The sequence below is a fragment of the Panthera onca genome, chromosome B1 (assembly GCF_046562875.1).
Source record: "Panthera onca isolate mPanOnc1 chromosome B1, mPanOnc1 haplotype 2, whole genome shotgun sequence".
Lineage (NCBI taxonomy): Eukaryota > Metazoa > Chordata > Mammalia > Carnivora > Felidae > Panthera > Panthera onca.
The window spans coordinates 135299032-135317157 of NC_138342.1; the positions used below are offsets into that span (position 1 = coordinate 135299032).

Genomic DNA, 18126 nt, shown 5'->3' on the forward strand with positions numbered 1-18126 from the left:
AAAATAATATTTTCAAATAGGTAACTTGTACCTTAAAATTATTTAATTTCTAAGCCACTAGACATAAACTGGACTCAAACTGAGAAAGCAAAACTACCTAATATATAAACCGTCAGATTTGGATGATTTCTATATTGAAAACAAAATAAATTTACTTAAAAAATGGAAAATGTGATTCTTGCTGCTCAGAATCAGAGATGGCTGATCATTTATAGATAAAATAAAATAAAATATATACTGGTGCTTTTGCAAATAACCCACCATTTCTATGTAGAATTATCGCATACCCTGATGTTTTTTGCAGATGGCAGCCTCAGGTTTCCAATGTAGAATCGCCTCTGGGTCATATTGAGGCTGCCCTGTTTTAACAATCAGCAACCAAAGAATATCAAGAGCCATTCCTATCAGTACTCAGTCAGACCAGTTAATATGGCATAAAATATGCCTTGTTAAAGGAGTCCGCACCTCTGGTTTACGCTGTTCCGTTAAATGGCATGACAAAGCTAACTGGAATAATAATTGCGGCCACCTGTAACCAGATGTTGAGACTCCTATGATGTGATGTTAGAGAAAAATATAAACAAATATTTTTTGAACAGTATGTTTTTTAAAAGGTTTTAAGCCTGCTTATAGAGCTCAGATCCATCATATACACTTGGTCAAATTCATTTCTTTTATGTATTCCTCCACGCTGCCTCATTCCTAAAAGGACTTGAGGTTTGTGTACCTGATTTCAAAACAAAACAAAACAAAACAAAATGCATAAATATATCTAGTATTCTAGCCAGAAGATCCTTTCATTATTCATTCATAGGTAATACTTTGGCCCCATGTGCGTTGATGTAGGTGAGAAGGATTTTGGCTCTCTGTTCTATTACATCAATAAGCTTTTCAATTCCTTGTCTACCTCCTTGACTTTCCCAATAAACTTTATCAAGAAACAGGGACTGAAGGAGTTTCTGCCGCAAGTGCTGGCTCTTCAAAACAGAAACTGCAGATTCGGGAAACCTGAGAAGATAAAATGATATTTCATTCTTAGTAATTGCTTAGAAATATTATGCCTTACCCAATTGCTTTGCCCTTCATTAATCTGGCATAAATCACACTATCAAATGGTACCTGGAGAATGAAAACATTTTTGTCACTGTCAAACTGACATACTTCTCTTAATAATAATATACTAGAAGAATATGTTTCAAGGGAACTGAATTTTCTATGCTGAATTTTCCATTGAGAACTTGACATACTAATGTCTTACTTAAGGTCATTATCTGTAGGCAAAGAGAGGCACAGAATTAAAGAGTTCTGTTAGCTGGGCAAAAATACTTTCCTCCATCTTAAGCTCCATTTCACCCATGGAAACCTCTTCAATCTGTCAAGTAGAATAGTATCCTCATAAGTGTCAATGTGGGGTTTTATGCAAGAAAATGTGAGAAGCAAAATGCTGACAAATGCACGCCTGAATTTAATGTGAAATAATCCAAAATGTAGGTAGTAAAAAAAGAAAGAAATCATTACATAATGCCCAATTAAATGAAGAATTGCTTCTGATTCAGATTATACTTCAGGAATTCTGAGAATCTGGGAGCATGTCACTAAACTGGAATATTAAATTGTTTTCAAATAAATTTAGCAAAACTCAAGTTTTGGAGCCAAGGCATACCACAATGAACCATCCCTGGAAAACCTGAGGCCAATCCGGAAAGGTCCTTGCTGAACTATGTTAAGAGGGGCAATATGTCCTGCTGTTCTTTTAGAAAGTAAAAACAGAGGGTCTAGCACATACATTATTGGAAGAACTTTGTCAAGTTTCTGGTTCAAAATCTTAAGGAATGTTTGAATCCCCCATTGGCCCCATCCAGCTTTCATTCAAATACTGATGAACGCACAATAAAATCATGGGGTTTAACAGTAATTTTCAAGTAAACTTAGTTGCTCCTTAAAAACGAAAACAAGAATATACGCTTGTTTGAGATGTACAAATAGCCCAAAGTTTCAGGCCTCTGAAACACCTTTTCCAAATTTCAATGGAGTGAGCTAGGGGTGGCATTCAAGGGGCATGAGTGCTGCAGAAAGACCAAAGGCCACAATGCTGGATGTGCTTAATGAATCTGAGTAAGAATGGAATTAAATAATGCTGATAAGATGCTCTTAGCTCCCTAGAGACATGTACGATATAATTTAGTGGCCACAGTATTAATTAAGTAAGCATTTTCCTCTATGAAATATTAATAATCCATGATATATAAGTTCTATGACCCTTCAACTAATTTAGCTGTGTCAGAGTGTATGAGATGAAACTGTTAAAATCATGGATCTCGTTAGTGACTAATCCTTTTCATAAAGGAAAATCAAAAAAATTACCTGTCTGTGCATTATATTGATTAATAGGAATAGTCTATGCATAAATCTGGGCTAGCAAAGTCCTCATTTTTGCTTTGCAAAGTGTGATTTACCTATTCAAAGAAAATTTCACTTTAAACTCATTACTCCTCATATTGCATTTAATGTTAAATCTTCTTTGAAAGCATAAATAAAACAATATTCACATTAATATGAATGTATAGAATGGATGGACCATATTCTCCAGCACTCCTAATTCCTAAAGAAAATTTAGAGATTTAAGAAGATTCCATGACATCAACTCAGTAAGTGATGCATTTTGTAAATTTTTCTGCATATAAAATTTCCTTAGTTTAACACTTTAAAGAAAGAATCTGCTATATATTCACCTAAAATCCACAAAGAGATGTGAAAACGAGTATTAACAGGGTAATACATGGCAAAAACTCATGAAATTGGGGCTCATGAAACTCTCATAGGAACAGTATTACCTTTAGTCTTGAAAGTACATAAAATACACATTAGCTGATTCGGAGTGCTAGGAAGAACTAAAGAAATAGGCCTCAGTGTTATTAACAAGAATAAAAATAACAGCATGAACCACACAAGTTACTGAAAGAAAATTATTGGACTTGGATTTGAAAAACTGGAGTTCTACCCTCAGTTTTAGACTCATCCATGTGCTCTCTAGAAGTCACTTAGCTTCACACAGCTGGCTCAGTCTTCCACCAATGCACCCCCTTATTTTCAAGTCTCAAACATACCCCAGTGTCCCAGACACTCTGATTTCTGACTAAGGTAGGAAGACCAAGAAGAGTGGCTATGAGCTGGGGCCTGAAATTCAGCCTCAGTGGCTGCAGCCAAGGTTGAATAGCCCAGACTCTATAGGAGGGTTCCCGTTAGTTTCCTTTATTTCCAAAGAGATAAACTTAAGATACTTTTCCCCATAGTCTATGTCTACTGGAAAGATTTCTAAATGTTCCAAAACCTTTCTACCTGAATTAAATGGCCACTATCCTTTAATACTGTGTCCTAGTCAGCAGATTAGCTCTAATTTCCTACTGCATCCATAAGTCTCTTGAGTTTATTGTGCCTTTGGACATCCCGCCGTGTCAATATCTGCATGCCTGTTAGTTTCCCTGCCCCATGGCCTGATAATGGAGCTTCTGCCACATGCTCATCCATGCTCTGTCAATTCCTATTACAGAGGTCCCTGCATGCTTCCACCCTTACCCACATGGATTTCCACTGAGGGCCAAGCAACACGATAGATGTGAAATGTAGCAAGAGTTTTCTAGGTTGCATGGGTTGGTGATAGTGACGCCATGACTGTGATCTTGTTCGTTTTGGCTTAGGTCTGTTTCCCATTACGGGACCTCCATTCCCAGATTCCAGATGTACAATGCCATTCAAGGGTTAAATCAGGATTAAATAGGTTAAATAGGATTTAAGTTTTCTCAAAACCGTACTACTTATGTAACAGAAATGTGATGTCCTGCAGATGTTACTATAGCATAAAACTTACTCTTTGATGCCTTCTAACAATTTGAAGTTTAAGTTATCTTCGCTTCTGTCAAAGAAACCCTTGTTGTCTATAAAGACCAAATGCCTTGGGTCATGCTTTCGCTGGATAACGTGTGCTAGAGCCACAGAATCTTGGTTGTCACACTTTGGCCTCAGTCCATTCTGTACACAGGCATCTTCCTTTCGAGGTCTGAATCCACAGCAATTTATATCTAAGCGATTATAAATCTGAAAATGGAAAACGAAAACAATATCCAAGATGCTGAGCAAAAACAAAACTTGGAAGAGCTAGATTTCCAAAGAATTAGTGTTTTCTAAATAGCTGCCTTGCCAGAATCTAATAAGGTCAGGCTCACTTAATTAAAGGCAACTGTCAGAATAAGTCCAGGGTTCATATCCTTCTGACTCAGCCATGGTTAAAAGCATTTCCAGCTTCTAACAGTTCCAAAGTCAGATCATCCAAGTTAGACATCTCCACCCTTAGTATTAAAAATTCCCACTGACATCATATGTAGACACATGGCCAGAAGAATCTCTGACTGTATTCATGACAAAAGATGGAAACCACTGCACTTTCACATAGCTAAAGGCTGTATCTTGTTTTCTTCCTTGGGTTGGGTTATAGAAAACCTGAATTATCTCAGTGGCTCTAAAAGTTTACTGCATCCCCTAGTTTCTCTGGACTTTAGTATTATACTATCTAACCTGAAATAACATAGAACAAATCTTTGGAAAAGATGTGACATTCAATAATGATAACAGAAAAACACTACCTGCGTGGACACCACAATTAGATTCTAAATAAGTGAGCAGAATGAACAAAGCTATTGGGCCCAGTGGGGTTTATTACAGGGATAGGGATTCTACCCTACAGAAGAGGTAAATAGATTAATTAGAAAGGGAAAATTGTGTTATTTTCATTTCTTTGGGGCAGGAAAGAAATAATATTTATTAATCAGGGTAAATTAAAGCCTCAGCTTAGGGGCACCTGGGTGGCTCAGTTAAGCGTCTGACTCTTGATCTTGGCTCAGGTCTTGATCTCACAGGTCGTGAGTTTGAGCCCCACACTGGGCTCTGCACTGGGAGTGAAGTCTACTTCTGAGTAGAGGCTCAAAAAGCCTCAGTTTAGGAATTAGATAAATTTCAAGTCAAATCTCTGTTCTCACACTTAGCTATGCAATCTTGTGTAGATTCCTTTACGTCACTGACTCTCAACTTAATTACCTGTATGATGGGAATGATACTATTGTACTATACCTTTTACAGTCAGTAAGAAGATTAATTAAAATATGTATACACCCTCCAGCCCTGACGCAGGCACCCAGAAGATATTCAAAAAAAACCTGAAAACAGTTATAATTGTTGACACACACACACACACACACACACACACACACACACACACTATATGACATGATTTACCTCAAAACAAGCTTCGAAGACAAAAGGCAATTTCTCCACGCTAATGAAGAAAAACTGAGCCTCAGAGAGGTTAAATAATCTGCTCTTGGTAGAATATACGTAAGTAGCAAAGATTGACACACAACTATATTTGTCTCCAAAATTCCATGATTTACCCCCTAACACATCATGGTGAACAGTTTAAGGCTAGTCGAAGAAAGTACATATGCTCATGATTCAAAAAACAGCTGGACTGAACGCTGTCACTTTTATTCCTTTGGCAGTCATTCCCATCCTTTCTCTTCCCTTGTGTTTTTGCAGATCCTGTGGGGCTAGCCACTCGAGGAGGCCAATTGCTCAGGAAGGAATGCTGAGAGAGTAGTGCTAAAATTTAGCCTACTTTGAAATGGTCCCCACTCATTCACTCATTCATCCAACAAATGTTTATTGAACATCTTCTACCACCTGTCAGTGGGCTGGGCACCAAGGAAAAGAGTTGCCCATGGTCAGTACCTCCCCACCACCACTACTCCCAAAGGGAAATGAAGTGGTCATTTAATTTTGTCTCACTACCACAGCAAACTTTAAGAACTGGACGAATGACCTTCCTCTGTTTTCCGCACATAAGTGAACTTTGTACCAAATAGCAATATTTTGAGAAACAAGGATTATAAAAGAGGTCAGCCTAAGCCAATTTTCTATGACATTTGCATAAAACCAGTCACATGGGGCAGGGGTGGTCAGTGAGCCAAGAGGCATGTGGATAGCTCAGGGGGGTATACTGCTGATCCACAAGCAACCTACAGATAAAGGGAAGCCTCTGTCAGGATTGGCTCCAGGCAGCTGATCCATGGGGCTATAAGTCTCAGCAATGATTTCTCCAAAAGGTCACAGAGGCCGACTACAGAGAACAGTAAGTTCCCACTTCTGGTTAAAGTGTATTTGCCTGACATGAGGACAGGGGTTCCCCAAAGGTGAGCAAGAGTGCCCCAAGCAAATCACTATAGGTTAGATGAAAAAAAGCATAGATCAGAAACTATTAGAAAAATTTATTGTGCCCTTTCTCTTCACACAGTCTGATTAATTTTGTGTAGTAACTTGACTGCCTTTGAATATAAGAGAAACCAAGTGACATAAAGAGATTGTATCTGATTGGCAATTATTTAAGCTAAGATCAGGGAATCAGGGGGGACATGAAAAATAGGCTTTCTAGAAGCTGCTTCTCATCCAATCTCCCCTTTTTTTGCTACATTAACTATTAATTCTCCAAAACTCTCTATACCATTGTCCCCTCATCATCATATGTTTATATGCGGTCATAATGGCATACACGGGGAAAAACATAATACATGGAAAAAAATAAATCCTATTTACTTTTGACTACAACATCAAGGTCTGTTATGTTGGATAAATGGTTTAGAACTTAAGTTATAAGGACCAATCTATCAAACTCTTCACAAATGGTGTCCTGAACCCTGAGCTCTCTTCGTTTTTGATTTCACACCAGTGAAGAAAAGACTAAGACCTATAGCTACATTTCTGTCATTTCTACAACAAAGCCATGAGTATCAAATATATTAGTGTTAAATGATAAGCACTTTAGAGTTTAGACCCCAACTTTCGGTACTTCTATAAATATTATACTTTTCTATTTTTAAACTACAAGGAAGCATTAAAAGTTAGAGGTGGAAAAGACCAAGTTAGGTCATTTTTTTATTGCCTTCCCAGCATGAGATTGTTTCCTACAGTGTATTTTTAAAGTGCTTTATCTGATCTAATTTTGAATCACTCAACAGTCTGTGATGATTTCACCGCTTCCCCGACAGACTGTTGTGCCATTCAAGTCTAACAGACCTTATTATTAAAAACGGGTGTGTGTGTTCAACTCAACTCCTCTTCCATAAGATGTTTACCCCTCCTTTTATTCAGATTTACACTTGAAGTTGGTGGGTACAGTAACACGTGTTGAGTGTGTATATGTGTGTATGTGTTTGTGTGTACACCTACAGATACAGACCCAGTCTGTAAGGCCTAAATAATCTGGGTTTTACTTTGTCTTTCTTATCCTCTAACTATAGTAAATTATGTCTTTGTATTATTGCCCTTGTCTAGCAAGGGCTTACGTAGCTCTTAAATCTTGTTCCCTAGCTCTTCTCAGAATTTTGCTTATAGTCTTCCTTTTGAATTCACATTCAATATACCCAAAATAATTTGACCACAAAACCATCATCCACTCCCTTAAATTCAGTGCCATGTGCCTGGCATTTAATTTAGTTATATATTGAATATATATCTGCTTACTGCCAAGAGAGTGTACCTATTTTTAAAGCCTAATAAAGCATATCCTAGATAGCTACGAATCCATAATATGGTGCTAATATACTTTTTAGTGCACACATTAAAACAATCATTTCACTTAACTATCGCATAATTAAGCACTGTAGTTCACATGAACATGTCTGCATCCTTAGATAATTATCTTACAAAGAAGGCTCACTGGGGGTAAATTGTATCAGGTAAGCGACTATGAGTATTGATCATCATCTCTGCAACTTGTTCAAATTCACAACCTCTCACCCTTTAAACAAGGAAAATCTTTTACAAAATTGAACCTCTGAATCGGAAGATTACTGCCAACCATCATTTTCCATAAAATTACTCTGTCCTCTTTTAGGAAAATATATCTTTTCAATGTTTACCTAACTAAAATTATACTCAGAAAAATCCAGGTGTTCCAGCCAAATTTTTTTTTTTGGTTGGTCGTGGCAATATTTTTAGATATACTGCCTTCTCCTAAAGTTTCTTTTTTTAATTCCATTTTCCTTTTGGTGGTGTTACTTTTGCCTGCATGAAAACATCTCCTGAGTGACTCAGTTATGTTTACAGAGCCTAAACAAGGATGCCTGCACTGCACTGACTAGCTCTCCAGAGCCCCTTAGGAATCTACAGAAATCCAATGACTTTCCACCCTTTGCACACCACCCATTCTAGCTGTGCCTTCAAAATGTGGGTCTATCAAAGCAACTGAGGTACTTTCTTCACATTTTCTTTTTCCTCAAAATAATGGGATTAAATGACTAATTTCAGGCAATGCCTGAACAAAAGCAAGAAAAAAATATTCTAAAAGTGCTCCTCATATTAATGAAAAACATAACAGCAGTCATTTACTGAGTATTTACTCTGTGCCAGGAACTGTGTGCGGAATGCTTTACACGTGTTGCTTCATTTAATCCTCAGAGCAACCTGAAGATATGGGTGCTACCCACAGTCTCATCTGATAAGCAAAGACAGAGAGGCACAAGGAGGCTCGTTGACTGACCCAAGGTCCCTGTGCTCATAAATGACAGAACTCAGGATTCTAACCCAGATGTCTATGATCTCAAAGTCCATGCTCTTTCCCATCCTGGTTGTATCTCTCAGGTGTAGCCAAGGTGGCAGGCACTGCAAAAAAGCCAAGTGCCTTTGTATAGAATAGTAAATGTTACTGCATTCAGCAAATGCTGGTTATAAGCTTTCAGCAGAAGTACGAAGAACTGCAGTGTAGGAGTTTAGGTAAAAATGCATGAAGGAGAAGATATTACAGTTGTGTTTTGAGAGACAGGAAGTCTTAGCTAAAAAAAAAATAAGCAAAGGCGTGAAAGTAGGAAATCAAAAGACACCTTTAGAAAAACTGAGAGTACATTAGACCAGCGCTTCTCAGACTGTAGTGAAAGACCAAGCGGTTTTGATTTTTCTTTCCCTCAGCCCCACAATTCATGTGGGTTGTCGTTTGTTAAATAATAATAATAGGGGCACCTGGGTGGCTCAGTTGGTTAAGCACATCTGATTCTGGGTTTGGGCTCAGGTCGTGATCTCATGGTTGGTGGGATTGAGCTCTGAGCCCCACATCAGGACCTCGCTGACAGCATGAAGCCGGCCTGGGATTCTCTCTCTCTCCTTCTCTCTCTCTGCCCCTCCCCTGCTTGCACTTGTGCTCTCACTCTCTCTCAAAATAAATAAATAAACTTAAAAATAATAATTTATTACTAGAGAAAATTTTAGTTTTCTAAACTAAATGGGGCAGAGAGAGATGGAGAAACAGAGAGAGAGAGGAGAGAGAGAGAGAGAGAGAGAGTGAGAGAGAATCCCAAGCAGGCTCCATGCTCATGGCACAGGGCTCGATGGGCCTCAATCCCACACAAGATCATGTCCCGAGCTAAAGCCAAGAGTCAGATGCTTAACCGACTGTGCCACCCAGGCACCCTCAGAGAAATAAAATTTTTAAAAGTACAAAATACCAGCCAAATAGTTTGTGAGAATAAACAGATGAAATTACTTTACCAAACTGCTACTAAAGTTTCTAAGTGTTGACTTGCAATTTTTGTACTTGTCACAGACTAGTCAATCAGCAGGGTCCTTGAATCACACTTTGAGTGGCACGGTGCAAGACTACATTGTCGCTAAGGTGAAGGTGAAGGCAGGTAGCAGAGGAAAAGCTGAGGGAGAGGACTGTACCTATAAGGAAAGCCAAAAAAATCTGACGTGTCTTCACGTTTCACTATCATTTTCTCATGTAGAGCTGGAAGAAAGGTAAAAGGCAAGGGAACAGGGCATCGAGGGAAATGTTAAAACAACAAAAACTAAAGGGAACCCAGGCAAGCTGAAGAGAATAAAATGAAGATGTTCTTCCTAATCTAGATGAGAAATTCCTCTGATCCAGCTATTTTCCTCACTCAACTTTTTTAGTTAAATTACATAACCCTGTAAATTTTTTCCACCTCAGTTTTCGCATACCTCTTAAAGGGTCTCAGTGAGCATACGTGTGTATGTATGTGTGTTTCTGATTGGGAAGTCAATATCACCATCTCTTTTCAAGCTGTTTGCTTTTTTAACCACTTAAAAACAGAACCTTTATAAAGAAAACTGCATTTTTAGAGAAAGAGTTTAAGTAATACAATAAGACATGGAATAGATGGAATTTCACAATTTACCATAGTAACTCATCCAAGGCCTGGCACCTAGTAGGCACTGGATAAATGTCTGTTATGAAAAGAACTATTGAAAGTTGGCATTCACTTTGTTTTTATTTTTGTTTTTGATGTTTATTTATCTGTTTTGAGAGAGAGAGAGAAAGAGAGTGTGTGCATATATGGGCGAGGGAAGGGCAGAGAGAGAAGGAGAGATAGACTCACAAGCAGTCTCCACACTGTCAGTATGGAGCCCAATGTGGGGCCAAGAACCATGAGTCATGACCTGAGCTGAGATCAAGAGTCAAACACTTAACCGACTGAGCCACCCAGGTGCTCCTGAAATGCAAAAAGACAGTGAGAATTGCTACCATTAACAGCCCCACCCTAGGTACAGAGAAACACAAAAACATATAGACTTACTTATAAGCTATTAACTCACATTGGAAAATCCTTCTACATGAATTTGTCTTGATGTGAACTAGGGTATGATTGCCATGCTATCAGTGAAAAACTGGATGGATCCCTGTAGTCTAATGAATGTGTGAAGGTAGACCAGATCATAAAGAGGAACTTCAAACAAATCCTACAGTCCCCGTGGTAGGATAATACAGTCTTGTTAATACAGACTTAGTGTCTTACCTTGGGAACTACACACAAGCAAAATCAAAAGTGGTCTCACCAACCTACACCGGTATCACTTGGGAACTCTCACCTCATAAAATAATAGATTTCATTTGTGTTCTGTGCTGCCATGGCAACAGGTGCCTGTTAAATTACTACGCATGTAAACGTGACTAGCAGAACATTTGATGAACAATGAGAAAAGTAAAATGAGTTTGCAATACATACATCTAACAGTGGTCACAGGCTCTCTTTTGCCTCAGCCTCTAAATAGCAGTCATTGCTCTATACTACCTAATCTTAGAATTCCATAAAGATATCTATCAATATGAACCAAGTGAATGCAGAATCTCTAGTTTCTTCCATGTTACTGAATCATAAGCAAAGAAATAACAGTATTTACACACAAAAGCATTTTTTAAGGCTGCAATATATTTGGATCTATTTCTATGGATGCAATGTTTAGAATCCATATACTGTACCCCAGAAAAAGTACCTGAAGTCAAACATCATTCTGCCACATTAAGACTCTGGAGAGAGTCATCAAACAAGTGAAAATCTCCTTTTAGACAAAGAAAATTCCCTTTCTGTAATCTGCACAAGCAGGGCTGCAAGGAAGCAGCCTCTGCCAACGACACACCCACTTTCCTGTAAAGATTTATAAAGAACATTCAGACTAAGGAAAACAATAATTTTTATGTTTCATAAAGTTCTGATTTATGGAATGAGTTTATATTAAACAAATAAATGTAAACCAAAAACAAAGTAACCTTGGTATAAGTAAAATGTTTAAAAAGTGCTTTCTTTTGAGGAAATGAAACACCATTTTTAACAATTTAACATTAAATAGAGTTGTAAACAAGCTTAAGATTACGAACATTTACATCTGAGGAAACACTGTTACTGAAAACTTTTTGCTTGACTTGACTGTACTAGCTTTTAGTATTTTTACGGAATTTCTATCAATTTTAGTTTCCCCAATAATGTGGTATTTTATTATAAGGAGATTGGCAAAAACAAGATCATCTAAATGACTACGCGAAAACACAATTCTGATTACAGTGACAAAGATTCTTTGCTTGATGTAACTTTAGTTAGGCTCCTGAAACTTTCTCCCTGGCCTTCCATATCAAATCTAGTTTTAGCAAAACCCTGTAAATCAGTTTAACCAGAACCCCCCCACCACTGATACCTGATCACTCTCAATATCTCATCTTCCTCATCTTCCACTGACCCCAGGGCGATGTCTGATCACCCTGGTCTGTCTTCAGCAAGCATATGGTTAGGCCATTTAAACTAGAACTCCTCTTACCCCTGGTGTTTCCTCTTCATAATTTGCCATCCACTGACCCCTATCCTGCTCCTTGGCTACACATTCACACTTGACTATGCTGTATTCAGATTGGAGCCTTATCTGTCTCCCCCACTAGAAAATCCCATTGCAATGGTTCCTATCCCTACAAGGATCATCTTGAATCGTCTTCCTTACTATCTTTAACAAGTGTCACTGACTCTTTCTTTAACCATGATTAACACAAGCTAATATAGCATATCCCAAAGCTATTTAAACGCATATCTTTCGATGGAAATTGGTTCTTTTTATAAAAAGCTAATTAATTCTGACAGATGGATTATTCTCTGGTTATTGAAAAATAAGTACTGCTTGAATGTGGAGTGGTGGTTGCCAAGGGCTGGAAAGTGGGAAGATGAAAGGATGTTGGTCAAAGGGTACAAACTTTTAGCTGCAAGAGGGATAAGTTCTGAGGCTCAGACTATAGATAATAATACTATATTACATACTTGAAATTTGCTAAGTAGATTTTGAGCATTCTCTCTCATACACACACAAAAGGTAACTATGTGAAGTGATAAATGTTTAAGTTACCTTGATTGTGGTAAATATTTCACGATATAGGCAAACATCAAATCATTACATTGTACACTTTACAATTGTACAAACACAATTGTGTTTGTCAAGTATACTTCAATAGAGTTGGGAAAATAGTAAATAAATAAATTCTGCTTTCCTAAATTAAACTTTTTTCAAAGACTATTGCTACATGTACACACAGAAGTTCCTATTTGAAGATAGATTTGCTTTTATGCTCCTTGAGTTAGCAAATAGCTATAAAATAAAGCCCTTTATGCAACTTGGATACAAAATCCAAGTTTATATCATAAAGTCTTTATCAAAATAACCTAAAAGGATACATATCAGTTTTTCCCCACATTACAAGTAAGAAAAAAGCTGAGATCCTAAGTAACTTGTCCAAGGAGATACAACTAGTGTATGATGTGAATTTCTACCAATTTCTGCCTGACTCATCATACTGCCACCCGAGGTAGAAAAGACAAGTTTCTTGTTTTCATGGAGATTACAATCTGGATGCTTCTAAGTATGATTCACTGTGTATCCTCCACATCGATCAATATCACATCTTGCACCATGCACATACTCAATAACTGTTGAAAAAATGAAGGAATGATTGCCGGCTTCACTCAGCTCACCTATTAAAACCTATCTAATGCAGATAGCTAACTACCAAAAGACCTCTCCTTAGACAAGACCTTCATGTTTTCCTCTATCTATTTTCTTGTAAAAAGCTCAGAATCATAAAATCAAAATCACAGAATCTTAGAATCACAGAGCTGTAATACTTGTGAAGTTATAAGCTACTATACAAAGGGAAGTTTATTTCAGAAAAATGACCCTAGGCCACGCTTCTCAAAGTTTCTTTAAGAACCTTTGACACATACAGTCATTGAAGACACCAAAAGGGATTAATTTATGTGGGCTACTTACTATATAGAATTTAAACCTAAAAAACATTAACTACCTATGTATTAATTCATTTAAAAATAACACTGGGGGGGCACTTGTGATGAGCACTGTGATGAATCACTAAATTCTGCTCTTAAAACCAACATTACACTATATGTTAACTAACTAGAATTTAAATAAAAGCTTTAAAAATAACAAATAAATAATTTTTGAAAAAAATTAAAATTAAAAATAACACTGATACATCCACCAAATGTTAAACTGTTTGAAAGAAATCGCTACACTTTCCAACAAAATTAATAAGAGAAATGGAATTGTTTTATCAAGTTAAAATGATGTTTAATGAAAAAAGCAGCTAGTTCAGCTCACAATTCAAACAATTGCATAAGCAGTTTTCCTCAAGACAAACATTGCACTGTGGGAGGCATTACAAGTGCCTTAGGCATTCTTCCCATGTTACCACACAGAATTTTTAAAAGATGCATATTTACAGTAGAGATTTAAGAAAATCAATAGTTTCGTTGCTTCATCAAGGAAATTCTTAAGTGAATCAGGCATTTTTTTCCTGTATTTTTTCATGTGAGCACAGTGGCAATGAAGAGTAGGACAGCTGTTGGTACAATTTGGTGCCAGCTTTGATTCATGCTGAGGCACCAACAGATTCACCCACTACTGAGAATATCCACATAATGAAAAAAGCAAAAAACAGTCTCAACATTATTATGGAAATAGTGTTGACCTCACGGACCCCCTGAAATAGCCACAAGAAAGCCATTGCCCTAAACAATCCCATCTGGTACTAATTTTTTCAAGTTCCATTTATCTCTTAGTTATTTATGTCCATAAACAAACACTTGAATATGGTTGCCAAGGGCATGGAACTAACAGCATCTTTATGCACCAGCTCTCACTTAACCCTCTCTGAATCTACTTCATTGGGCAAAATTATTTTTTTTTTTGATATTTACTTATTTATTTTGAGAGACGAGAGAGAGAGAGAGACAGAGAGGGAGAGAGAATCTCAAGCAGGCTCTGCACTGACAGTCCAGAGCCCAATGTGGGGCTTGAACTCATGGACCGTGAGATCATGACCTGAGCTGAAATCACTTAACCAACTAAACCACCCAGGCACCCGTGGGCAAAATTGTTTTCAAAATAAATCTTTTAAAAATAATTACATCAAAAAACATTGAGCCAGGGGCGCCTGGGTGGCTCAGTCAGTTGAGCGTCCGACTTCGGCCCGGGTCATGATCTCGCGGTCTGTGGGTTCAAGCCCTGCATCGGGCTCTGTGCTGACAGCTCGAAGCCCGGAGCCTGTTTCGGATTCTGTGTCTCCCTCTCTCTCAGACCCTCCCCTGTTCATGCTCTGTCTCTCTCTGTCTCAAAAATAAATGAACATTAAAATCAGCTGAAGAGCTTTCAATATTAAAAAAAAAAAAAAAAAAAAAAAAAAAACATTGAGCCAGATGAACATCTGCCTGTCCTCTCAAGTGTTCCTATGAAAATACAATTTATATTGAGTTTTCCATGCTTTTCTTATTTGCTTCCTGGTGGCTTTATGCAGGTCCGATGTTTAGACCTCCTATTTTCCTGGAACACAGCAGTTAAGGTTGGTTTCAAATTGTCTGTGGTTCAATGGCATAGGATTAGTGGGGAAGCCAATCCCAAAGCTAGCTCAAATGATGCATTAAACAATCTTTGAATATTGAAAGGTTGTTATGGAATCACACAGGCTGCCTCAAATCATTGATCTCTCCAGCCCAGCTATGTATACAAGATTTAGGATTGAGACATAGTAATTATGCACTAATCAATTTCAGCCCAGTCTATAAATTCCATGGCAAGGGTTGAAATAAGTAAAAATGGCATATCATTAAATAACATATACTGTGCTTTTGATTAATAATTAAATTAGAATTGACCCCGGAATGCTCAGTTGGTTGTCACTTAGCAATATGAAGCTTATGAATATAACTTACCTGACCAGACATTTTCCCCTTTGATTCAGACTGATAAAAGAGCAGACTCTGTGAGCCAATTTCCTAGTCCACGTTTTATGCAAATTAGGCTTTAAGTATAATCAATGCCAGAAATCTCTGAGAATAAATGCTAGACAGTAGGCGGAAAGAATATATAAAATTCTAAAAGCTTTTAAGTTGGAAGCAGACATCTGAGGAACCCGTATGATCCTTAACAGGAGGGATATGCTTTGAAACACAGAGCAGTCTTAACACAGGAAGTGGACCAGGATCCAGAGAAATGCATTCTTGTTGTAAAGGCCAGGTAGCTAATAAGCCATGCTTCTGTGATAAACCAGGGTCAGTATGGCTAGACAACTGTTTCTCTTCAAAGTTGTCTCCATGAAGAATCAAAAAAATAGCTTAAATGCTGTGAAGTAAGAGAACACAGTTTCTAAAAGTCAGGCCTTCACTAGAACAATGATGTCAAAGCCCAAAACAGAGATTCACAGGCCGGTGCCTTTGTGTTTACTTTCTCAATCCTGTCATATTGCTGTAGAAAGTTTTTAGCAGCAGACGTACATTCCACTTGAAGGTCAGAAAAAGTGAAACTATTTGCCTTTTGAAGTACAGGCCAATACAATTCTACTTTTGGTTTCATAATCTCTCCAAGGTTTTGAGGCCTAACTGCTAAGGGGACAGGTACAAGCTAGCAGGTCAGTTTCTTCAGTGAGGGGGACAGATTTCACAGACTTCCAAAGACTTATATCAGACTGTCTTTGGAAGACAGGATTCTGAAGGAGCGAGCATGTGTAAATGGGATGTATTCCATGAATAGTCAAAGGGGAATTGACTGTGTGGATTAACCAAGAGGACATCTGGAGAGGAATTACACTGAGAAACAAGAGTACAATAGTTCCCAGGCATAGAAATGACATTGTGTCAGATTCAAAGCCAAGTCTCAAAATCTCAAATGATGACTGAGCCTCACAGATTGATTAGGAATTGTCTAGACAGAACACAGAAATTCCTCAATTCAAGTTTGTTGAATTGAATTGAATCTCAAAAGCAGTACCCTGTATGCTTATAATTCCTGGGTTTTGTTTATAAAGTAAAATAAAAAGTACTATGCTATGCAAACAGGAAACAGAACAAATGGTTATAAAGCAAACTATTTAAATAAAACACCTCCGAAGCCAAGAAAGCCTTTCACATGATGTTGAAGTGGCCAAAAGCAACAAATAAATGCCTTAAGGTATTTGTTACGTTAAGAGGCTGTTTCAACCTAGGGAATATTTCTTGGCTTCTGACCTTTAGATCGATGTTCTCAGGAATAGAATCTTTCTAATATCCACCTCCCACACCACCCCTTTTATTGGCATCATAAAACCACAGAGAACCCTGCTTCTCTCGAATTTTTAACAGCATAGGAGTAATATGTGGTCAACTGCATTTAAAGTATCTAAGTTTTAAAAACACACAAATATCCACTTACTATGCATATAAAATTATTTTTCAATTGGCTGAAAACATGCACACTCATCTCATGACTGTGATCATCTGTTTGGAGAGAGTATAGGAAGGGGACTTGAAGACATGGCCAAAGGGGACTTGAAGTATTTTTAATGTGTTTATATTTTTAAAGTAAATTATAAAAGCAAATATGCAAAAAAAAAAAAAAAGTTGACAGGATAATCCTAGAAGGTGGAAACATTGTGTTTGTTACGTTAGTCTTTGTTCTTTGAGGTGTTTTTGTTTTGTTTTGTTTTGTTTTGTTTTGTTTTCATTGTCTCAACAAAGGGAATGGAGACATTGAGGAACAGAATCTCAGAATATAATCCCAACTAGTTTCCCAGGTTCTGTAGCCTGAGAACCTTTCAGTTAACAGACATGTAAGGAGGTTTTCCTGAAGTTCCCCCATCTGTGCAAAAAATGACAAGCCTTTTACCCCAACTTGACCTGAGCAGCAGGTCCATGGAAACAACCTCATAGGATCACATGGTTTCCTACAGCATCAAATGCTATATAGTGAGCAGCTCTTTATTGCAGAAAATTCACAGAAAAACCTACATGAGCCCTACTACTAAAGACTTGCAGTATTTGGAGATTCAAGGAATCATAGCTATGTATACATATATACATTCAAATTCTTATAAACAGGGTGATTCTAGATGATATCTGAGCTGATCTGTTGAGTACTTGCTATCTGCCAGTGCCTTAGTCCATGTACACTGCCTTAACAAAATACCACAGTCTGGGTAGTTCATAAACATTCATTTCTCACAGTTCTGGAGGCTGGAAGTGTGACAACAGGGTGCCAACATCATCTCTTTTGGGTAAAGGTCCTCTTCCCAATTGCAAACTGCTAACATCTCACCCTGTATTCACCTGGTAGAAGAGACTTGGGAGTTCTGTCAGGCCTCTTTTACAACAGTACTAACCACTCATAGGGCTCTGCCCTCATGACCTCGTCACCTCCCAAAGGCCCTACCTCCTAATATCATCACCATGGGGGCTGAGATTCAACATATGAATTTTGGTGAGACAC

The 18126-nt window shown here is 37.7% G+C and overlaps 1 protein-coding gene across 2 annotated transcripts in view; it reads right to left on the reverse strand.

The window, feature by feature from the left end:
- Window positions 1-230: 230 nt before the first annotated feature.
- Window positions 231-18126, reverse strand: part of GASK1B (golgi associated kinase 1B) — a 46791-nt gene continuing 28895 nt past the window's right edge. For both annotated transcript variants that reach the window (XM_078445651.2, XM_060653901.3), the window contains exons 4-5: window positions 3869-4095; window positions 231-1008 (exon numbers count right to left, since the gene is read on the reverse strand). In XM_078445651.2, the coding sequence (XP_078301777.2) occupies window positions 801-1008; window positions 3869-4095 (435 nt within the window). In that variant the 3' untranslated portion in view covers window positions 231-800. The remainder of the gene's footprint in view (window positions 1009-3868; window positions 4096-18126) is intronic.